Source organism: Saccopteryx bilineata, chromosome 2, assembly GCF_036850765.1.
Source record: "Saccopteryx bilineata isolate mSacBil1 chromosome 2, mSacBil1_pri_phased_curated, whole genome shotgun sequence".
NCBI lineage: Eukaryota > Metazoa > Chordata > Mammalia > Chiroptera > Emballonuridae > Saccopteryx > Saccopteryx bilineata.
The window spans coordinates 4376506-4400502 of NC_089491.1; the positions used below are offsets into that span (position 1 = coordinate 4376506).

Here is a 23997-nt window from a genome sequence, read left to right on the forward strand (position 1 = left end):
CATAGAGCGTCGGACTGGGATGCGGAGGACCCAGGTTCGAGACTCCGAGGTCGCCAGCTTGAGCGTGGGCTCATCTGGTTTGAGCAGAAGCTCACCAGTTTGGACCCAAGGTCACTGGCTCGAGCAAGGGGTTACTCGGTCTGCTGTAGCCCCCTGGTCAAGGCACATATGAGAAATCAATCAATGAACAACTAAGGAATTGCAACGAAGAATTGATATTTCTCATCTCCCTTCCTATCTGTCCCTATCTGTCCCTCTCTCTGACTCTGTCTCTCCCACAAAAAAAAGAAGTGTTTATTGAGCGAATTATTTAAATGATATCATATAAAAATATACATGATAAATAACTGAATAACCTTTTAACTGGCCACTGCTATTCACTGGTAACTGAAATTGCTTTTCTTTCTTTCTTGATAATAGTGCATAATGGGAAATATGAGTGTTCCCTTTTCATCCAGACTCAAGATGATGTGCCAGTCAATTTAAATGAATTTGTGAAATGCATTGTAATCAGTTCTCTGGTAACTACACAGAGGAAGTTGAAAGCCATGTCTTTGTTGAGTGGTCGGAACCAACTGGCTAGAGCTATTCTGAATCCAAACCCCATGGACTTCTGTATAAAAGATTTACTGACTACAACATCTGAGAGAATTGTGAGTGATGATTATTTCGTGTCAGGCTGTTAAAGCATCATGTTATGTTTATCGGCTGCATATTCTGTATGTCTGCAACAAAACACACTCACTGTGTGCACGGGTGTTGTGTCATGCTTAGTTGTCTTGAACATTTCAAAATATGTATTAGGTAGTCAGCTTAACTCAGGAAAAAGATATAGTACTCTAACGTGTGGGAAGGGTGCCGGAAGAGCAACAGTAACTGTTAGGTGAGCGTCCTACGGAATGTCTGTTAGGTGATTGACATTTGGGTGTGGGAGAATTGAGTGGTATCGGTGCAAGTATGAGGACGAAGCTGTCATTTTGTGTGAACACATATCCCCCTGGAAGACCTGCCTGTAACTTCAGGAAGTTAAGACGGCGAAGGGGAAAGGGAGGTCCTAGTTCGGCCCCGCTGCGTGCTGGGGCTTCTGTGTGCGTCGTCTCAGTCATCCTCACCCTTTAAACAGCCCCGGACTTAATGGTGACGAAGACTGGGGCGAAAAGGGGTGAGGAGTTTTAAGAGACCTAGCTTGTGATGGAGACGGAGGTGTGGAGCAGAGCTGACCCAGACCCATGCTGTTCCCACTGTACCATGTTTTTATTGTCTAAGGAGAGAACTGACCAAAATGGGGAGGACCAAAGAAGAAATCTCAGAGAAGTATAGAACAGGTTATTGTCATCACCTTTGTAAGACTCACAAATGAAACACAATTGTGGTATTTGTTGCACTGAGGTCTACAGACCCCTGCTGCGTGCTGGGGCTTCTGTGTGTGTGGTCTCAGCTCTCACCCTTCTTTAGTGTCTTTCTTTCTGGTAGTGAAAATGGTGTTAGAACGAGCTGGGTCCCTTTGAGTCTCGCCCGATGATTCTCTCCCGTCTCGTGTAGGATGCCTACTTAAGAGATTTCAACGAGGACCAGAAGAAGGCGATAGAAACCGCGTATGCCATGGTCAAACACTCCCCAGCAGTTGCCAAGATCTGTCTGATTCACGGGCCACCCGGAACAGGGAAATCAAAAACCATCGTTGGCCTCCTGTACCGCCTGCTGACAGAGGTAGAGACAGTGGGGTCCGTGCTGTGTCTGAGGGCGAGGGGCCGCTGTCCTTGCATTAACCGACTGGTGTGTAAGTGCCCACACTGCTCCTCCACGTCTGTGTCCTTCTGATGTGGTGTGGCGCTTTGTCATAGGAGCAGTGCAGGGACTGGGGCTTCGAAGAGGTAAGAAGGAAGAACCTGCTGTGTTGGGTTGAAACCAGTCCTAAGGGCCAGGTGGTGGTCATCTGGCTTTCTGTTGGTCACACCTGCGGGGACTGTCTGCATGCCTTCCTGGGCTGCAGTGTGGTTGGGTTGAGTCCCGAGTAAAATGAACAATAAGGTAAGGCACAAAGAAGGTGAGAGGAGGTTGTGCCAGAATGACTTAATATCAGTGTAAGATGTGGATGTGTCGATGTATTTTTAACTCTCTGTAAAGGTTAGACAGACAGACAGACGTGGAAGCAGAGAAAAAGGAGGAGACGACACAGTGAGCTCATCAGTCTTCTTGTTTGTTTGTCTGGCGCGTGTGGCGGACTGTGGGAGCAGAGGCGGGGGCTCGCAGCTGAGAACTCGAACGCCAAGATCAAGCAGAACCGTGTGCTGGTGTGTGCGCCGTCCAACGCGGCTGTGGACGAGCTGATGAAAAAAATTATCATCGAGTTCAAAGAAAGGTGCAAAGACAAGAGGAACCCTTTGGGTATGCTACTTATGTGACTTCTGGATTTTGTTTTGTTTTCAGTGTTTAATGTGGGCAGCTTCGAAGGGCAAAGAGCAAGCCAGTCGTGGTCATAATAATGGCCCATGAGGCTGTGGCCCTCCAGCCTTGGGGATTCTCCTAGCAAGCATCACTGAGCGTTCACTGTGTGCTGAGGACTGAGGCTTCAGCAGTGAAACCCCCAAAAGAGCATCTCACGAGGAAGTGGGTGGAGGGGTGGGCAGTCTAGGCCCAAAGCGGTCAGTGCTCTGAAAGGAGAGAAATGTGGGGACATCGGACACCTCCTGTGAGGGGTGGAAGGGCTTTGAGAGGAAAGGTGTCTAAGGTGGAACCTCAGAGCACGTAGGAGTTAGCCGGGGACGGGGGCAGCAGAAGTTTCTGTCTGTGAGAAGGGTGGGGGACCGGAGGCCACACTGTTCAGATGGCTGGAGGAGCATGCTCCCCGGAGGCCGGGTATGGAGTCCAGCGCTGTGCTCTCCCTGGGCTAGAACGGCCCTGGCGCACTGTCGGCCGCTCTCAAAGCGGGCTGTGGGCTGAGCAGTGAGCAGCCCGGTTGCGTGCCGCTGGAGCAGAAGCTGAGGGTGGTGACCGCCTGCGTGCAGGGTCACTGTCGGCGCCCGGCATGGTGGTGAGGTCAGCACAGCTGATTGAGGATTGAGGGTGCAGAGTACTTCCTGTTCCATGACACTTGCTCTCCCCGCGCCCACCTGGAGTGGGGGTGTGAATGGGACTCTGGATTCAACTGGTCTCCCATGACCAAATGTTTTTCTTGAGGTTACCTGACAGTGCCTTCCAGCAGTCAGGGTTAGATTTGGCTGCAAATAAGAGTGACTCCAAGTGCAGTGGCTTCAGTACGTACAGTGGGGGTTTGTTTCTTACACCGAAGCCCAGAGGTGGCAGCTCAGGGCTGGTGCTGGTGTGTCCGAGTCAGGCCCCAGGCCCCAGGCCCCTTGTCCTCCACCTGTGCTTCAAGCCAGTGAGCACACCCCACAGCCAGCAGCAGGCACCTCGGGGAAGGGCGGAGAAGGGCCCCCTGGGGGGGGGCACCTCCTAGCCTGGTTTTCAGGAAAGTTCCTGGGCACCGCCAGGAACACCTCTGCTCCCTCCCTTTCCACCAGAACCTACTCATGTGGCTACGCCCAGCTGCAAGCCCTCACTTTGTCCTGAGGGATCACACACATCGTTCTATGTACCGCACATGTACTGCCTGCAAATGGAATTTTTTGGCTGATAAAACTTACAGTACATTGTCAGTCTGCAGCTTTCCCAGCCACTGTTATGCGTGTGAGGTTCATGACTTTACGTGTGTGTCAGCCCTGTCATTCACGTCAACTGCTGCTGCGTATTGCGTAGCGGGAGTGAGCTGTGTGTCGTTAGCTCTTGATGGCCATTGAGGTTCTCTTCATTTTCTGTTGTCTCAGATTTGAAATGCAGCAAACATTCCTGCAGTGCCTACTTCTCCAGTGTGGGTGTAGCGTCTCCCGCAGCCAGGGAGGGAGCAGGTTGTGCTGTTCCGCAGACAGTTAGAGGGAGCACACGGACAGAAAGCCAGCTCTGGGCTCTCCCTCCCGTCCCTCGTCTTGTCCTGTGGCTTTCTAGGGCAGTGCTTTCAGCTGTGGCCTATGAAATCGGCTTAGGGAGATGAGAACCAGCACACTTCAGGTAAACTAGAGCAGAAAAGAATAGAAAGATCCGAGTATGGGTAGTGAGGGTGAGTCCTCGGAATACCCTCTCACTGCTGCCAGGGAGTCCACTCCGTGCCGCAGGCAGGTTGCTCTGCGGCGGGTGTGCCGAGACGCGGAAGTGTTGGGGGGAAGGGTTTGTGCACCAACAGTTTTCTAGGCAGTGCCCAATTCTCCAAAGTGGTCGTACCAGCGTGCCTGGCCCAGAGCCTGCCGGCAGCACGGGGTGCAGTTTTGAGTGGCCTTCCCCGGCCGGGCGGGTGAGTGCTCACCACACAGCAGGGCCGGGCGCAGCTGGAGAGCCAGGCCGCTAGGTGGCTTGTTTTTTCTTAGAAATTAGCTTTTTCCTTCTTTCACTGTATTTCATTTCTCCTCTTCGCTATTGTCGGGAGCCGATCCAGCCTTGCTGTCTGGCAGCAGGGAAGAAGCATCTGCACGGCACGTGTCCTTTGGATCGTATCTGGGTATCTCCTCTAATCATATTCCCCCTGCTGGGATTTTGTGCCATAACCATAGGGACGGGCCCATGGTAGGATTCCAACAATACTGTACTTACCCAGGCTGCTTGAGACCCTGAGGTCACCCAGTCTGTGAATGTGTCTCCAGAATTACTCCCAAAGGAACCACACGGTTATCCCTCAGAGCACTCGAGCCCTTGTGGAAATTTACCAGCAACTCCATCCCGGCTAAAGAATATAATCCCCTTGCCTAAGCCCATAGACATGGGATCCCCCTGTAAGAATAAATGGGCGATGGTGGTACCCCCCTAAAGGGAGCCAGATCTATGGGTAAACTTCCCCCACCACTTCTGAGCCTTTGCCATATACAGGAGTATAATCTAGATGGAGAAAGAATGGTTATCTGTAGCGGAAGGCGTACCCGATGGCAAGACACACCTTCCTTTACGGAGAGACTAGCTCGGTCAGGGCCCCCTTTGTGCCTACTGACCAAAGCGGCAAGAAATGCCATACGAAGGCAACTAAGACCGTATGATGAGAAGATAGGTTGTGACCTGTGCATTACCGACTGTGGATAGGTGACAGACAGAGGTTAGCCACAAAAGCACCTTTCAGCCTTTACTTAACCTTTACTTAACTCTCCTAGCCTTTCCATACTATATAAGAATAGAAAAACTTTCCATTCCTCTTACATACCCGATCTTTAGGTGACAGAAAGCTCTGAGAAAAATAAAGTAAAAGCTTAACTAGTAGAAGAAAATAGTAGACAAACATAATTTTACTAGACAATAGACCATTAGGTAAAGTAGAGTTAATAATCAATAGTGACCTTTTAGAAGCCTACATAAGGCTGATGCCAGTATTGTTGCTGCTCAAGGTATTGTGTAAGTACTTAGAATGGCTTACCACCTGATTTATAGTTTAAATAAATATATTAACCTCTTCCTGGAATATTCATCCATATTAAAGCAAAAATATTAATGTATTCTGCATATCATGTGATTATAACTTAATATATAAAATAAAGCTAAACTAGCCATTGAATCAGAGGCCTGGCAACTGATTCATGGAAGGGGCTCTCGTGTCCTCTCTTGCCGACGCTGTCCATTCCTCGGGACACCCCCGGACCTGCTGGAGCAGGACTCCAGCACACTACTTCCCGTGGTTTTGGGTGTCTTTTTCTCTATTTCCACTTTAAGTGTGATGTTTGTGTCTGTGTTTGGGTATAGAGCCTTTATAAGGTTGGGAACTTCCCTTTTCATTAGAGTTTTTATCATGAATAGGTGTTGAATTTGATTGTATGCATTTTTTGTGGGGTTTTCTTTTTGTTTGTTTTGTTTTTTTGTATTTTTCTGAAGTGAGAAGTGGGGAGGCAGAGGGACTCCCACATGCGTCTGACCAGGATCCACCCGGCATGCCCTACAGGGAGCGATGCACTGCCCATTTTGGCCATTGTTCCATTACAACTGGAGCCATTCTAGTGCCTGGGGCCGAGGCCATGGAGCCATCCTCAGTGTCTGGTCCAACTTTGCTCCAATGGAGCCTTGGCTGTGGGAGGGGAAGAGAGAGATAGAAAGGAGAGGGGGAGGGGTGGAGAAGCAGATGGGCGCTTCTTCTGTGTGCCCTGGCTGAGAAGCGAACCTGGGACTTCCACTTACCGGGCCAACATTCTACTGTTGAGCCAGCTGGCCAGGGCCTTTATTTTTCTTTGATGAGAGACAAGAAGGGAAAGAGATGGGAAACATCAACTTGTAGTTGCTGCACTTTAGTTGTTCATTGATTGCTTCTCATGCATGCCTTGACCAGGGGGCTCCAGCTGAGCCAGTGACCCGTATGTAGTTCAAGCCAGCGACCTTGGGTCGTGTCTCTGCTCCTGTGCTCACACTGCAGCCTCAGGGTTTCAAACCCAGACCTCAGTGTCCTGGGTCCACGCGTTACCCACTGTGCCACCACAGCTCGGGTAGGACTTCGGTATCTTGATCAGAATGGTAGTTTTGCCAGTGCAGATTTTTGTCAAACTCTATAGAATTAAAGATTTTTAAATCTCTGCATTTTAGTGAATCTGAAGTAAAAACATGTCAACATGGAAACAGCGGCCAAGCCCTCACCCTCAGGGAGGCCACAGCAGCTCAGGGCTTTCTGCGCTGGTTTTCAGCTTTCTCTTTGTTTTTGGTTCCTAGAATTTGTCTTGCCTCCTTATGAACTCAGCCTGCAATTTACGGGCTGTCTGTGAGGGCTTCTGAGCCATTTCTAGGTGATGTTATTGGAGTAGAATGTGATGTGGAGCAGTTTCCTAAACTCTGTCCTGAGTGTTCTGTAGAAAAGGATTGATGGTCAAATAAAATTCTGTTTTAAGAATTCAAATATGTATTAATAAATAAAAGTCTTTGTATATCCTTGAAACATCCTGTGGTTAAGAAATCTGTTTTATTTTAACTCACCATTTCCCATATATATTTTACCATGGAATGTTCTGAAAAACATCATTTGGGAAGCGTTAGTGTAAGAGAATCTCAGCTCGGCAATGTGGTGTTTATGTACGACCTGGGTAGCTTTTACTAGGTTGATATGCTATGTGTTTACTTTGTAGGGTTGTTATGAAGAATCTCTAAAATCACGTGTTTGAAGCCTGTAGAGTTCCAGGTATCCAGCTAGTTAATAGTTCACGTTAGTGCCCTTCTCGGACTGTCAATGTATCTCCTTAGAAATACATATTATAACGGGTGGAGGTTGGCAGTGTCCTTATCAATCTCTAAGTGTGATTTTTATCAACAGGAAACTGTGGAGATATCAATTTAGTACGTCTGGGTCCAGAAAAGTCTATTAATAATGAGGTCTTAAAATTCAGCTTGGACAATCAAGTCAGCCACAGAATGAGTAAGTACCGGGAAAGGCTCGTGCTGACGTTGCTCTGTTCCCTTTCGCACGGTGGGCAGTGGCTCGGACATCGAAGGTAATGCGGAGACCTTAGAGTTAGTCTGGTGTTGAGAACTAGTTTTTCTTCTTGTCATGCATATGTGTATGTTTGTTAGAATTGTCATGAAATTATTTTACTTTATTAATTAATTTATTCTTACTTTAGAGAAAGACTTGCCTTCTTACGTTCAGGAGATGCACAGCAGGAAGGAGTACCTAGACCATCAGCTGGACGACCTTTCCCGCCAGCGCGCTCTGTGCCGCGTTGGGAGAGAAGCACAGGTATCTGGACATCCCTGCTGAATGTGCTTAAATTAATCGTAGGTGCACAAACTAGCTGATGAGTATTTGATGCCATTTTTCATTTTGGAGTAGCATAATTTGCCAATAAAAATGTATACATGGTGGTATGCTTTACATCAGGGGCTAACATACATTTTTTGAAAAGGACAAGATAGTGGATGTCCCCGACTTCACAGGTCTCTGTTGGACAACGCAGCCCTGTTGTGGTGGCACAGCAGCAGGGAGTCGGTGTGCCCGCAGGGCGATAGCTGTGTTCCAGTCACACTAGTTACAGAAACAGGTGGGGAGCTGACTTGGGGACGCAGGCTGTAGTTGCTTCTGGCTGCGAATATTAAAGCTGTTTGGAATTGATTAGGTAACTCTCAATTACAAGTCACAGAAACTCAATTTCGGTTAAGTCAGACAAAAGGACTTCACCGGCACCTAGGCCTAGGCCATCTAGGAGTGGCATGACTTGAGCAGATGACATTGCTGCTCTGCCCTTGGTGTGTCTGTCTGTGCGTCAGCCCTGCCCCCTCTGGGAGAGGACAGGACAGCCACGGCCCTGGGCGCCCCCCCTGCTCAGAGCTGCTGTGCCCAGGCGGGACTCTGAGCAGCCCCTAGGTGTGCAGGCTGGCCCCGCGGTGCTTCCGGGAACGGGCTGGGGGCCGTGTCTGCCAGGGTAGCCTGGCAGAGGTGGTGGAGGCTTGACTGGCACACACTGGAACCACCTAGACACGAGTGGAGGAGGATGAAGAGGCTCAGAAGCACACACATGCCACACTGGACCCAACAGGGTCTCACGTCTCACACAGTATGAAGAACTTGTTTTTAATTTTTTACTGAAGATTGGGGTGACATTAATTCTGCATGTTTCAGGGGTCCGGTTATACCACACGTCTTCTATATTTTGTATTGTGTGTTCACCACCTCCAGTCAAGCCTCAAGTTTATCGCTCAGGGTCCTGGAGGAGAGACAAGGCACGCCTCACCTACGGGAGGTGAAGGCCCTGGGGCACAGACCCCACGGGGAGGTGAAGGCGGAGTGCAGACAGACAGCAGGACCTGGGGCACAGACAGCACAGGCCTGTATCAGGGCTGTGGGCGGGGCGCCTCGGGGCTCCCGGCCTAAGGCTGGATTGGTCGATCCAAGCCACCAAGAGTGGCATTTTGGTAAATCCACAGGGATTATCTAAGGCAGTGGTCCCCAATCCCCGGGCCGCGGACCGGTACCAGTCCATGGGCCATTTGGTACCAGTCCGCAGAGAAAGAATAAATAACTTACATTATTTCCATTTTATTTATATTTAAGTCTGAACCATGTTTTATTTCTAAAAATGACCAGATTCCCTCTGTTACATCCGTCTAAGACTCACTCTTGACGCTTGTCTCATTCATGTGATACATTTATCCGTCCCACTCTAAAAGGGCCGGTCCGTGAAAATATTTTCTGACATTAAACCGGTCCGTGGCCCAAAAAAGGTTGGGGAGCACTGATCTAAGGGGTGCAGGAGGCACACGGCCCGCAGGCAGGGGAGACTGAACTCAGGGCTGCTGGGGAAATCCACTCGCTAGCTCACGTTAGCTGAGACGGCTGCTCCAGATGGAGTGGGTGCAGAGACCCCGTGCCAGGGAGTAGCGTAGCCGAGTCCTGCGTGCTACGCAGCCCGGCGCGCCTGCCTCAACTGCTGGAGAGTAGGGAGGGGCCACATGGGACAAGTGCGCTTGTCACCAGTGCCATGGCAGCTCTCCCTGGAAATGGGCAGTTCACTGGAGAGCATTTTAAATGCTTATTTAATTTCAATGGTGCCATTCTCATTTTTTCCAGAGGCAAGAATTAGATGAAAAAATCGCCCAAGTTTCAGAAGAAAGACAGGAACTTGCTTCTAAAATTAAAGAGGTATTAGTTTACCTATCGCATTTTTCTTTTTTAAATTATGACATAATACAGGCTTTTATCAAGTTACATTAAAATTTTTTTATTATAAGAAATTTCAAGCAAATACAAAAGTGGAAATAGTGGTGTAATTGAATGTATATTTGCATCTGTTTCTTTAGTCTAATGAATTCTTATCTCTACTTGAAATTTCTAAAAGAGAAATGATTATAAAATCGCTTTTCCTTTTCTGGGTCTGGATGAGTTTAAAACCCTCTTCCGGGTGCTGGTCTCCCCTTTCCCCAAACTGCAAGATCAGTTATGTAATTACAGTCTCATGAATAGTCAGTAAAAGTAGGTTTGTGGGTGCTTCCCCTCTAACAGAAAAACCCCAGCGTGTGTCTGAAGTCAGGTCCAGCACAGTGGCAGCTCTGTGCTGCTGTCCTCGGGTGACAGCACCGGGCCAGGGCCGGGGCGCAGGGCACTGGTGGCGAAGTCGTCAGGGGTCTGAGGAGGTTTACTTCTGAATGACCTTGTCAGCCTTTTCTGTGTGGCCAAGTAAATACAGTTGAGTTTAACATATTTCCGTTAGCAATGTATTTATTTAAACTTAAAACTAAGTGGAAAGGTTTTTATTAAAATTTGGAACTAGCTTACACTCAGTCTCCCCAAGTGGAAAGATGAAGCTCATGTTTACAGGTAGCATGGTGTTTGCTACTTGTTACATTTTCCTGTGGCCGTGAGCTTGGCTGTTTTCTCACTGATGGCAGCAAGGAGACATGTGACAGAGCGTCCGCACTTTAGCCCTGGAGCGCCCCGTGGGCACTTCTGCCAGAGCCCCACGCCTGTCATGGGCCGGGGGCCTGGGGAGCACCACTGCTCACAGAGGCGGGGGCCGGGGGCCTTGGGGGGGCACCACTGCTCACAGAGGCGGGGGCCAGGGTCCTGGGGAGCACCACTGCTCACAGAGGCGGGGGCCGGGGGCCTGGGGAGCACCACTGCTCACAGAGGCGGGGGCCTGGGGAGCACCACTGCTCACAGAGGCGGGGGCCTGGGGAGCACCACTGCTCACAGAGGCGGGGGCCTGGGGAGCACCACTGCTCACAGAGGCGGGGGCCGGGGTCCTGGGGAGCACCACTGCTCACAGAGGCGGGGTCCTGGGGAGCACCACTGCTCACAGAGGCGGGGGCCGGGGTCCTGGGGAGCACCACTGCTCACAGAGGCGGGGGCCGGGGTCCTGGGGAGCACCACTGCTCACAGAGGCGGGGTCCTGGGGAGCACCACTGCTCACAGAGGCGGGGTCCTGGGGAGCACCACTGCTCACAGAGGCGGGGGCCTGGGGAGCACCACTGCTCACAGAGGCGGGGGCCGGGGGAGCACCACTGCTCACAGAGGCGGGGGCCTGGGGAGCACCACTGCTCACAGAGGCGGGGGCCGGGGGCCTTGGGGGGCACCACTGCTCACAGAGGCGGGGGCCGGGGGCCTTGGGGGGGCACCACTGCTCACAGAGGCGGGGGCCGGGGGCCTTGGGGGGGCACCACTGCTCACAGAGGCGGGGGCCAGGGTCCTGGGGAGCACCACTGCTCACAGAGGCGGGGGCCAGGGTCCTGGGGAGCACCACTGCTCACAGAGGCGGGGGCCTGGGGAGCACCACTGCTCACAGAGGCGGGGGCCGGGGGAGCACCACTGCTCACAGAGGCGGGGGCCAGGGGCCTAGGGAGCACCACTGCTCACAGAGGCGGGGGCCTGGGGAGCACCACTGCTCACAGAGGTGGGGGCCTGGGGAGCACCACTGCTCACAGAGGCGGGGGCCGGGGGAGCACCACTGCTCACAGAGGCGGGGGCCTGGGGAGCACCACTGCTCACAGAGGCGGGAGCCGGGGGAGCACCACTGCTCGCAGGGGCCGGGGGCCTGGGGAGCACCACTGCTCACAGAGGCGGGGGCCGGGGGATCACCACTGCTCACAGAGGCAGGGGCCGGGGGCCTGGGGAGCACCACTGCTCACAGAGGCGGGGGCCTGGGGATCACCACTGCTCACAGAGGCGGGGGCCTGGGGAGCACCACTGCTCACAGAGGCGGGAGTCAGGGGAGCACCACTGCTCACAGAGGCGGGGGCCGGGGGCCTGGGGAGCACCACTGCTCACAGAGGCGGGAGCCGGGGGAGCACTACTGCTCACAGAGGCGGGGGCTGGCCGGCAGGGTCGCTGAGACGAGGCCGCCTCTAGGACTCGGAACCTGAAGGGGGTCAGTGTGGCTGTCATTCACGCTGTCTGCTTCTGTTGCACTTCAGGTGTAGTTTTGATCCAAGGTTGAGAATCCACATCTGCAGAGGGCAGTATCAAGTTATACTGGGATTTTCAACTGCACGGGGGGTTGGCACGAGCAGCCCTGTGCGGCCCCAGCGTGAGCGGGCATTGCACAGAGACGTAGGCGAGGCTGGGTGCTCACTGTGAGAGCAGGGTGCTGTCAGTCTTTCAGGCCTTTGTGCTCCTACCAGTCTTCACAGAAGGAAGAAGACCACTATGTACCATGTTTCTCCATGTATAAGATGCACCTTAATTTTAGGGCCCAAAATTTGAGAAAAAGAAAAGTATTACATGAAGTTATTTAACTCAGGTTTTATTCATCATAAAATTCACACAACTCCTCATCACTGTCAAACTTCCCATCCATTAGCTTGTCCTCGTCTGTGTCTGATGACAAATCACTGTCTTCATCTATTGCCTCGTTCTCAGTTCCATCTATGGCATTTGAAATGCCACACTTCTTTTTTTTTTTTAATTATTTTATTTATTCATTTTAGAGAGGAGAGGGAGAGAGAGAGAGAGAGAGAGAGAGGAGAGAGAGAGAGAGAGAGGAGAGAGAGACAGGGGGGAGGAGCTGGAAGCATCAACTCCCATATGTGCCTTGACCAGGCAAGCCCAGGGTTTCGAACCGGTGACCTCAGCATTTCCAGGTGGACGCTTTGTCCACTGCGCCACCACAGGTCATGCTGAAATGCCACACTTCTTAAATGACTTGACAATGATCTCAATCTTGATGTTATCCCAGGATCTTTCCACCCAGGTACAAACTTCTCCTGTAGTTGGTTTCTTCACTCTTCCTGCTGGTGTCAAATTATCCCCAGAAGACTTCATCCATTGGTTCCACTCGTCTCTCATAGCAGCTTTGAAGGGTTTGTTAATGCTGACAATAAGTGGTAGAAGCTGGGATGTCAAGCCTCTGGGCATGACAGCAAGTTTTGTTTTTGCTCTGCAGCAATCTTCTTTGTGTTTTTTGTTATGTGTGCCCTGAACTGATCAAGCACCAATAGGGCAGGTTTGCGTAAGAGCCCACCTGGTCTTCTCCAAACTTTCTCAAACCAGATCTTCATCCCATCCTGATCCATCCAACCCTTGTCATGAACGTGGACAGTCACTCCTCTAGGAATGTCTTCCTTTGGCATGGTTTTGCTTTCAAAATCAGCACAGGAGGCAGCTTGGTTCCATTGGCACAACAAGCTAGAACAACTGGATAATGGCTCTTTCCACGTCCACTTGTCTTCACAGTTACAGTTTCCACCCACTTCTTATCAACAGTTCTGTTACTTGGGACATTAAATTGAAGGAGGACTTTGTCCATATTTGCAATCTGTCCCTCAAACTGATGTGTCTTCCGACACTGAATGATAAAATGATGAAATTCAAGGACCTCTGCTCACAGCTGTCAGGCATCTTTTGGGCAAGTCTGGTGGGTGTACACACGCTTAGTCCATTTTGTTTCATGAACCTGAAGCACCAATTGTGTCCTCCTTTGAAATCAGTAACTTTTCCATCCGCAATTCTTCTTGCCTCATGCTGAGCCACCTTTGTGGACACAGGAACTCCAATGGCCCTTAGCTCTTCAATCCATATCTTCTATCCTCTCTAACTCAGGCCATTTTGCTGACTTGCCTCTCGTGGCCTTCTTCTGCCGTGCCGTTTTCAGTAGGGTTTCTTCTTCCCGTAGCCAGTCTTGGGTTGATTTCTCAGTTGGAGGATGACCAAACTTACCTTCAGCAGCACGATTTCCATTCACTTTTGCAAATTAGATCATTTTTAACTTGAATTCAGCACTGTACGAAAATCTTTTCTAAGCCATTTCTGGGCAGAACGTGGCAAAACGTAACCTACCGCAATATACCGGTAACGTGTGAAACAAGGAGCGCAAAGACAAGTGTGAGAAACCGGGAAATGCAAGTAAAAATCCTACAACAATGAGCACAAAGACTAGAAGTGCGAAAAAGCAGGAAATGCAAGTAAAAAATAACTACACCACCGTATAAGACACACCCAGTTTTTAGACCCCCCCCCAATTTTTTCTAAAAAGGTGTATCTTATACATGGAGAAATACGGTACTTAAAACCTAACAGAAACATGTGCACGCTTAGTTCTCACCTTGGTTTCACTCAATTGCTTCACAACTCAGTAGGATGATTTAATCTCTGCTTATTCTCTCATGCCTGTTTACATCTGGCTGTGAGTTACAATTGACTTGGACCAAATCAAACCTTGAATAAGTTTTTCTTAGTGTACTTAAATCAGAGAGTCTAAGCTTAGACTCCACTGCAAAGCAGTGTTCTTTCTGGAGCTTGTGATTGTCTTGAATGTTTCTGTTGCTTTTCTAGATTTGAGGTTCTCCTCTTACACTTACTAATATTATTCTGTCACATAATAAAGGTGAGTGTTTTGTAGTAAAATCAGGCAACCATAGTCAAGAATTGACAAACAGCTGCATAGTGATGAGCCTCTGTGTCTCAGGTCCAAGGACGCCCACAGAAGACGCAGAGCATCATCATCTTAGAGTCCCACATCATCTGCTGCACCCTGAGCACGAGCGGGGGCCTGCTGCTGGAGTCTGCTTTCCGGGGGCAAGGCGGAGTCCCCTTCAGCTGTGTCATTGTCGACGAGGTCAGTGGTGTGACGAGTTGGTGTGACGAGTGCTGGGAGGGGCCGTGGGGGACTAGGCGGCGGGCTGCGGGCTGTGAGCCTGGGTCTTTGCGTCTGGGTATTACTTGCCCATCCATGTGTGTTTTCCTGTTGGAATATGTTGCTAGTGACTCCCTGCAGTCAGAATCGCTCTCCCAGTGTGGGGCTTTTCCTCATAAGGATGCCTGATTGTCCTTCAAAAACCCTCCCAAGCATTGTCTAGCTTCTGCTTGGAATATCTTAAGTTTACCTTTCGAAGCATTTTTAATGTAACCTTCGATAGCTCTGAGCCACAATATTTTCTTTTTTTTTTACAGGGACAGAGAGAGTCAGAGAGAGGGATAGATAGGGACAGACAGACAGGAACGCAGAGAGATGAGAAGCATCAATCATCAGTTTTTCATTGCAACACCTTATTTGTTCATTGATTGCTCTCTCATATGTGCCTTGATCGGGGTCTACAATAGACCGAGTGACCCCTTGCTCGAGCCAGTGCCCTTGGGTCTAAGCTGGTGAGCTTTGCTCAAACCAGATGAGCCTGCACTCAAGCTGGCGACCTCCGGATCTCGAGTCTGGGTCCTCACATCCCAGTCCGACGCTCTATCCACTGCGCCACTGCCTGGTCATGCAATATTTTCTATTTATTGATTAAGCAGATGTTTATTAGGTACCTACTGTTTGCTAGACTGTAGAGCCGGAAGACTGAAGGGGCGGAGAGTGAGATACGAGAGTCAGCCCAGGGGGCCCCGGGCCCTGGTCAGGCAGTGCGCAAGCGCAGCGGGGGTGGCCCTGGTCTCCTCCGGGGAAGGCTTGCCAGGAGCAGGGGCGGAGCAGGGAGGTCGGGGACACCATGCAGCTCCAGAAGGACGCGGACATGCCTGGGACACGATGTGCCCTCTGTTTGTGGCTGGCTCCCATCCTTCAGTGGCGCAGGAGTGGTGGCTAACTTCAAAGTGCAGTTCAGTGATTTTTTTAATTAACTTTTTTGTTGTTTCTCTAAAGAAAATTCTTGCTTTTGGTATTTTGTGCAGAAGGAGAAAGCGTGGCTCTTCCTGAGTGGTTAGTTAGAACTTGGTGAATTTACTGCACGCGGGTCAGTAGAAGCAAAGGTAACCCACTTTCTCCATTCTGTACTTGGTGTTTCTCAGGCCGGGCAGTCTTGTGAAGTTGAAACGCTTACTCCACTCATCCACCGCTGCAACAAGCTGGTCCTCGTCGGGGACCCGAAGCAGCTACCCCCCACGGTCATCTCCATGGTGAGCTCCTCATGGGCCAGGCCCTGGGAAGTCCCCAGGGGCAGTCGCTTTTGGATCCTCATCTCCTGCTTGCAGTAGAAAGTGCTGGAAAGGCTGGGAGAAGCGAGCACTGTCTGAGTCTGGATAGAGTCTCTGAAAGCATTCCTTAGCTTGTCACTGCATGTGTGTGCCTGTGTGTGTGACAGTCGCAGTGTCAGAGGCCGGGAGACGGGAAGACCCTGTCCTTGGGGCCGGCAGTGTGCAGCTGTTTGAGGGGCCATAGCTGGCTGACTTAGTAACAACACCAAAACAATAAGGAAAGAAAAGTTTAAAACGGAGGAAAAGAATCATCTTTATGTGCAACTTTGAGAAAACATTAGAAAGAGACATTTTTACAGCACATTTCCAGTGTAGAGTCTGTATGCTGCGGTACAAGCAGCTGTGGCCCTCACACCTTTGGGAAGGGAGGTGGCAGGAGGCGGCCATGCGCCCTGCTTGTGGGAGGTCTGCACCCACACCGTGTCCACCCACCTGCTTTCTGAACCTCAAAGCTGGCTCCCAGACAGGCACGCCAATCAGGATCTGGTGGACACTTGGGGTCATCCGAATAGGGCTACACCATGGTTTTGAAATTTAAATAGTATATGTTTCAAAGATGTGTGGGTTTAACTGCCTGAGGGCCCATCGCATATAATGAAAAGGGTGTTGATGAGCCTCAATGTGACTGCCTGCTTTAGTGGTTGATTAAAAATAGCAAAAATTGCAAAAATAATACAGGCTTATTGAGGAAAGTTCCTCTGCCTGTTTGTAGGCGTTATAACTGAACAGCTGAGGAATTGTTTAACAGACTTCTGGCACGTGTCTGTCTGTTCACTCACCCTGGCCTCCGGTCCGCCCCTACCGAGGGCCAGCCCAGCTCGCGCACTGGCTTGGGGCTGGGTGTTTAGTTACACAGACTCACTTAAATTCGCACATACAGATAGTCTGTTATTTAGAACTAATGCCTCTGCACATACATCTTGAGTGCCCATGTCTCCACCATCGCTCATGAGCAGTCCCCATCTCAGTGCGTTTTTCAGAGCACGGTTTTGCTTCTGGATGGTTTGATAGAATGCTTCTCGAATCTTGGTATGATGCTGACACTGAAAAGTGTAGCCCAAGGGACAACCATGGAAACAACAGTTCTCTTAGTTTGTCCCTCGGGTGACTTTCTCAGAGTGCAGACTGTCATCGTTATTGGGTGTGTGAAGTCCTGTTCCTCAGTTACTCATTTCCTCCACTGGGGCCTAAGCTTGGGAGGCTTGACCTGGACCGCTCCGTGGGGGACAGAGGGGTGTGTGACGGAGGGGTGGGGGAAGCAATCGATCTTTAAGGGACTTGTTTACAATGACATTGAATTATTTCTGTTTGTTGAGAGCATACCCCAGAAATAATTGTTAAAATCTGTTACTTTTTATTTTTGCTCATTTTATCACAGAGTCGGGTGATCTCTGTTAGCCCCAGAGTAGCTTCATTGTCACTCACAAGGTCACATCTCTTTCACAAGCAGTGTGTGGGTTCTCTAAATGGAGAGAGAATACTTCGACTTTTATGGTCAATCTACATGGCTTTCCAAGGGCCAGGGTCAGAAATACCTTCTCTGTGCGACTCGGGCTGTGGGCAGTGCGTGTGCTGTGCCGTGTGCCGGTGAGCGCGCAGTGCTTGTTGGGGTGGCGGGGGAGAGCGCGGGAGCGCGTGGGAGCGCGCGGGGCTCAGGGACGCTGCTCTTCTCGCCCGCAGAAGGCGCAGGAGTATGGCTACGAGCAGTCGATGATGGCCCGCTTCTGCAAGCTGCTGGAGGAGAACGTGGAGCACAATGTGAGCGGCCGGCTGCCCGTGCTGCAGCTGACCGTCCAGTACAGGATGCACCCCGACATCTGCCTCTTCCCCGCCAACTACATCTACAACAGGAGCCTGAGAACCAGCAGGTGCGCTCCGCTCGCGCTCCTCGGCGCACCCGGGACGGGGCTCGCTGCTCAACAGGAGCTGCTGGCTCGCTATGGTCTTCAGTTTTGTCGTAAAAAGCGCAAGTCAGAGGTTTAATAATTTTCTCTAACTATAAGTCATGTCTCCGTCTAGTTCTTGTACTATGCACATGCATTTTATTTTCTTTAACTAAAAAAAAGCTATACCGTACTCCACACAGTATTCAATGGCTTGCTTTATTTACTTCCTGTATTATGAGTAATTTTACAGTTATAATTATGTTTTAATTTTGTAGGTCATTCTCCCTAGCACTAGAATAGAAATAAAATTTATTTTATACCTTTTAGTAAAGCACATTTCAATAAAAGGAGGTCCTTTGTCCCCTTATTTTCTCCACTTCCTCCTCTACAAGGAAAAACGGTAATGTAAAATTGTCATGTAAGTGGAGCCGTGTTCTGAATGGTGGCTGCTGTTTTGTAGATTGACTGAGACCACTCGGTGCGCATCCGAATGGCCCTTTCAGCCCTACCTCGTGTTTGACGTGGGAGACGGCTCAGAGAGACGCAGCAACGAGTATGTGCCCCCCTCCCCAGGGCGGTCCCGGGTGTTCATGTTTGTGTTCAAAACACTGTGCCCATCTCTCTGTCTAATGGCAGCACACAGTTCTTATTTAGCCAGGTTGTTGATAGTGTCTCCTTTTTTAAAGACTACCGTACTAATATCTTTCTCTATGTACTTCAGCCTTTTAATTCTTCAGTGGATAATGGGGATTGTATTACCCAACATGTGGTAGGCGCTTGAGTAGATCCATGCCGACACAGCTCTAAGCAGGGTCACTGTGGTCCAGTAGGGAGACGGACAGCAGCCAGGTGGTCACCACGGCAGTCAGTTCTTCCAGTTGGGTCACTGTGAATGCAGCGGGGGCAGGGTGAGGCCCGGTGGGCAGTGTGTATGTTGCTTGTTCAGGTGGTTGGTGAGCGACAGCAGAAAGGAACAGTGGGCACTTGTAAGGAAACAGCTAGAAGAGCCAGAGCTGCTTGTGAGAGAGGAGAGGAGCTGCCGTCTGGGGCTGCGTTTGTGAGCACGGGCAGACTGCACCTGTGGAGACTCACGCAGGGCAGGAACGGCGACCCTGTGTCGTGGGAGCTGCCGAGCAGACGGGGCCTTGGGGAGGGTCGGACCAGAGGGCCGGTGTGAGTCAGTGGAGGTGGAGAAGTCAGAAGTAGAGCAGCACTGGCAGGGTCTGCAGTGCCAGAGGGCTTGTGGAGTGGGCAGAGGCCTGAGGGCCGCACCCCGTCCGCATTATGGGGGTGGAAGGTCACAAGAGGAGTGTTGACCCAAGAGGTGACCAGGCAGAAGAAAGGCTTCATGGAGCACTAGCTAACTGGGTGTCTGCACAGTAAGTCTTGAAGCTAGGGGTGTGGGTCTTTAAGGCTCTCAGAGGGAGACAGACCAGGCAGCGTCCCCCACTGTCCCTGTGGGTCTCATTTGGTGTGGGACTGAGGAGACGCCTGCTGTTTGGGAGATGGGTTGGGAGTGCAGGGTGAGGGCAGCGAGGACAGTGAGGACTGGCCACAGCAGGACCTGTGTCGTCATCTCCAGGGGCTGCCTCGCATCCAGTCTCTGTGGATGGCGTCCCCGCGGTCTGGTGCGGAATTCGCATGGCGGGCACGGGCGTTAGCTGATACATCTGTTCTGGCTGGTTAGGGATGGCTCCGTTGGTTAGAGCATTCCAAAGCGGAGAGGTTGCCATTTAATCCTTGGCCAGCGCTCACACAGGAACAGGTCGATGTTCTGTCCTCTGTCTCTCCCTTCCTCTCTCCAATCAGTAAACAAATTTAAAAAGTGATAATATCTATACATCTAAAGGACTATTCCCTATTCTCAGTGTTTGGATGATAGCAAATCTTTAATGTTAGCTCACTCTTGCTTATGTTTTCTTTACCATACTTCTGTTCTTACTCTTGCTAGTCCTGCTTTAACATGTTTAAGAAATGGCTGCCTAAACTGCTGTTGACTTAGAACTTTCTCTCTTACAACCTGCTGTTTCCCCGGGCAGTTGTTTCTGTGTTGGTTCATGTGCCTATTGAGGGTCAGCACGGAGCCTCCGTGCCACTGCCGACTGGGCGGCGGTGACGCCTGCCGGCCCCGTAGGTACTGGGACGAAGTGGGCTTCAGTCAGCCATGGGACTGCTGTGAGTTTTGATGTGTTCTTTTTTTCCATCTTATTTAGCTCATATATAAATTTTCAAGAAATAAAAATGGTAATAGAATTGATTAAACTTCTCAAAGACATAAGAACGGATTTTACGTCCCGAAACATTGGCATAATAACCCATTACAAGGCTCAGAAAATGATGATTCAGCAGGAGTTGGACGAAGAATTTAAAGAAGACGGGTGAGGCGCCTGTTTTTATAGACGTTTCCAGTGTGTCTGTTGAATTAGAGAGGGGAAGGGGCGGGACGTTGTGGGGAGTGGTGAGGAGCATGGTGGTCAGTCCAGCCCAGGACACGGCTCGGGGACGGGCACGCCTGCAGCCTTGGGGACAGAGCCCCTGCCGTCAGCACACTGTCCATCACACCTGGTGGGGGGTCGTCTGAGCAGCCCTCTGGGCCTGCCCTGTGGTCCCGGGCTTGTTCCTCTGAAGTCTGACAGGACGCATGGAGCCCGTTCACTTGGAGTGACCGAGTGCTTTGCCCCTCGTAGTGGACGTCTGTGTGGGGTCAGGGCCATGTGTTTTTGTCTCCTTTTATCTCAGCAGTAAAATTAGAGATTCAATATTACAAGTCCATTAACTCAAAAGTTTCTTAACCTAGAAACAAACTACCAAAATTGACTGTAGAAAAAATAGAAAATTGGTATAGACCTGTAAAAGTAAGGAGATGGAGTTATTAGTAATCACTTTCCAACAAGGACTCGGACCAGGTTTTGTAGACGGACAGGCAGCTCCTCAGTCGTAAGAGGAGCGGAGCACCTTCCCCGCTGCCCTGTAGACGAGCGGCAGCGACGCTGTGCCGAGTGCCAGAAGCCAGATGCGGGCCGCGAGCTCCGTGATTCCCCATGTGAGATGTCCAGTGTAGGAGAATCGGCGAGACAGAAAATGGATTCCTGGTGTCCAGGGCCTGGGGGACGGGCAGTTGAGACAGGGCTCTACTGGGGGGTGGGAATGCTGTGAAGTCAGTGGTGATGGTTGCAGAATGTGGTCGATTTAAACTTTAAAATGGTGGGTTTTATGTGAGGTGTATTTCCATAAATATCATACAAATGCCATGGAAAATTTTCTGAAAACGCTACTGTGTGAATATGTATGTTTAGTGATGTATCTTTTTCCAGTAAACCTTTCTTTTTTGTAACTAGGCCAGCAGAAGTGGATACTGTGGATGCGTTTCAGGGTCGTCAGAAAGATTGCATTATTGTCACGTGTGTCAGAGCTAACACCATGCAAGGCTCGATTGGGTCAGTAACTGTCATTGTTGATCCTTTGAGTTGTGAGGTTAACCCACTGGTGGGTCTGCTTCTCTTCATACCTGTGTGTTAACCCACAGGACAGTGTGACTTGTCCTTCTCTCAAGTGGGAGGGGAATAAGTCACTGCACCCAGTGTGTGAGCAGGGCCTGCTCTCGCCCAGGGATTGTCGTTGGGCTTTCCCGCCTCTGGTTTCCGCTTCGGCCACGTTTGTTAACCTTGACTGCAGGCAGATTACCTGCCAGAGATGCTGGGGGCACTGGAGTAGGTGTGTTGTGGACGACAGCAACCTCTCGAGTCTCATGGCCCTAAGACTTTCTTCTCATGAGTACCAGAGGAAATTTGCAGATTTCGCATATATTTAATTGTTCAAGAAAATAATGATTTAAGGCTGAACTGTAGTGGCGCAGTGGATAAAAGCATCAGCCTGGAGTGGTGAGGTTCCCGGTCTGAAACCTTGATCATGTCCGGTCAGGGCACAGATGGGAAGCAGCTATGATGAGTTGATGCTTCCTGTTCCCCACCTCCCCCTTTCTCTCTTTTTCTTCCCTTTAAAACAGAGGTTCCCAAACTTTTTACACAGGGGGCCAGTTCACTGTCCCTCAGACCATTGGAGGCCCGCCACATACAGTGCTCCTCTCACTGACCACCAATGAAAGAGGTGCCCCTTCCGGGACTGCGGTGGGGGGCCGGATAAATGGCCTCAGGGGGCCACATGTGGCCCGCGGGCCGTAGTTTGGAGACGCCTGCTCTAAAATGAAATAAAATCTCTAAAAAAGTGAAGTATTTTAAATTCTCTCTGCCCCTACCTATAGTCTGCATATACAGTGGAGGCCAGTAACCTCGTATCATTTTGTGAATAGTCCATTCCGTCCCAGCTGATTTGCAATTTCAGCTGTATTGTGTACCAGTTTTATTTTATCTGAGCTCTTTTCTGATCTGTCGTTACATTTGACGTTTGTATTTCTGCACTGGTTCTAATAAAATACATTTAATTTAAGAATATCATTTTTAGGATGTCTTAAAGGCTGAGAGGTCATACTGTTAAAATTTCTAGTATCATTCCAGTCAAAATAGGAAATTGACAGGCAGCTGAGTCCCTTTGAAGGCAAGCACTGGGTGTCGTGTGTCCCGTCTTGAGTAGGAACTGCTTCTGGGCCAGGTGCCCTGTGCAAGGTGGGAGCAGTGAGGAAGCACTGTCACTTTAAAAGTAGCAAGAACCCACAGAAACTGTCTGAAAGGCTGCCTGTCTCCCCACACCAGTGCGCTGATCCCTCGGTAGAAACAGTAACTGTTTTTGATTGCCTAGGTTCCTGGCGAGCTTGCAGAGGTTGAACGTCGCCATCACGCGAGCCAAGTACAGCCTCTTCATCCTCGGACATTTGAGGACTCTGATGGTAGGTCCCTCCTCGGTGCCCAGGGAGCCCAGAAGCTTGCCCGTTGTTACTGACGGTGGCTTGAGGGTTAGTGTCTGTTTCCCGTCAGAATGGAAGTGGTTTTGAAGACGCACGGAGACACGAAATAATGAGCTTCCTCCCAGGCTGAGCATCCCCAGAGCTGCTCTGGGGCTTTAGCGTATGAAATGTCCCCTACCCCACGAGGACTGTGAAGACGGGGTGTGGTCGTGAAGTGTTAGAACTAGTGGGCCTGGCTGCTGTGGGCCCAGCGGACCGCCACAGCTGGGCGGGGTGTGAGGGGTGAAGAGGCCACAGGGGGCTTGTTTGCTAGACAGCCGTACACCTTACCTTGGTGATAACGCAGCTAGCTAACGCGTGCATTTGCTGCTTGTCTCATTATGGGTGATAATTTTTCAGTTTTTCTAATTTCTCTTAATGTCATCATGGGTTATTTTAGGAGGAGAGATTTCCCCATTTTGGTAGTACCACCAGAGGGCGCTCAAGTATAGTCTTTCTCAGTCAACTTACCAGCTGTTTGTGTACCTCCTTGAAAGAATTTTTTAAAATTGTGTACCTCCTATTTTTAAGTATTGCTAAAGGCTTTGTTTTTAATGTATTGTGAATATTGAGATTTTAAAGTGAAGCCATTAAAGACAAATCTAATACATCGAACACATGCAGTGGAGCAGGGATCAGTATTATTCTCTCTGTTCCTTGAAAGCGAATTTCCACTGATTCTTATTGAGGATGAAATTGAGGGGGCAATCTACTGTTATAATTAAAAGCCTTTCTGTTAATCTCATTGTTTTTGCTTCTCTGCTACACAAATTTATATACGAATTGAAAGTTTAAAAAATTGTCGGTTGGTTCAGAGGTAGCACACTGGCCCGGAGTGTGGATGTCCCGGGTTCGATTCCCGGTCAGGGCACACAGGAGAGGCACCCATCTGCTTTTCCACCCTTCTTCCTCTTCTTTCTCTCTGTCTCTCTCTTCCCCTTCCGCAGTTAAGGCTCCATTGGAGCAAAGTTGGCCCGGGCGCTGAGGATGGCTCCATGGCCTCCACCTCAGGCGCTAGAATGGCTCTGGTTGCAACGGAGCAACAGCCCAGATGGGCAGAGCATCACCCCCTGGTGGGCGTGCTGGGTGGATCCCGGTCGGGCGCATGCAGAGGTCTGCCTCTCTGACTCCCCGCTTTCTCACTTCATAAAAATATATAAAAAAATAATAATAGTTTCTCATAACTATTTGGGTAAACTGAAGGGTGCATTGAACCGCTTTGTACTTTCTTTGCCAATTCCTGTGAATTCAGTTACCTCAAAATGAACGGATTTTTAAAAAGTTATTTTTTCTGTGACCATAAGAATCAG

The 23997-nt window shown here is 50.2% G+C and overlaps 1 protein-coding gene across 4 annotated transcripts in view; it reads left to right on the top strand.

Moving 5' to 3' along the window:
* SETX (senataxin) overlaps positions 1-23997 on the top strand; it is a 78190-nt gene that overhangs the window by 49211 nt on the left and 4982 nt on the right. For all 4 annotated transcript variants that reach the window (XM_066255881.1, XM_066255882.1, XM_066255880.1 and 1 more), the window contains 13 exons: positions 421-653; positions 1543-1710; positions 2238-2388; positions 7322-7423; positions 7629-7744; positions 9572-9643; positions 14400-14549; positions 15716-15823; positions 17582-17769; positions 18248-18340; positions 20001-20165; positions 21126-21224; positions 22543-22630. In XM_066255881.1, the coding sequence (XP_066111978.1) occupies positions 421-653; positions 1543-1710; positions 2238-2388; positions 7322-7423; positions 7629-7744; positions 9572-9643; positions 14400-14549; positions 15716-15823; positions 17582-17769; positions 18248-18340; positions 20001-20165; positions 21126-21224; positions 22543-22630 (1733 nt within the window). The remainder of the gene's footprint in view (positions 1-420; positions 654-1542; positions 1711-2237; positions 2389-7321; positions 7424-7628; positions 7745-9571; positions 9644-14399; positions 14550-15715; positions 15824-17581; positions 17770-18247; positions 18341-20000; positions 20166-21125; positions 21225-22542; positions 22631-23997) is intronic.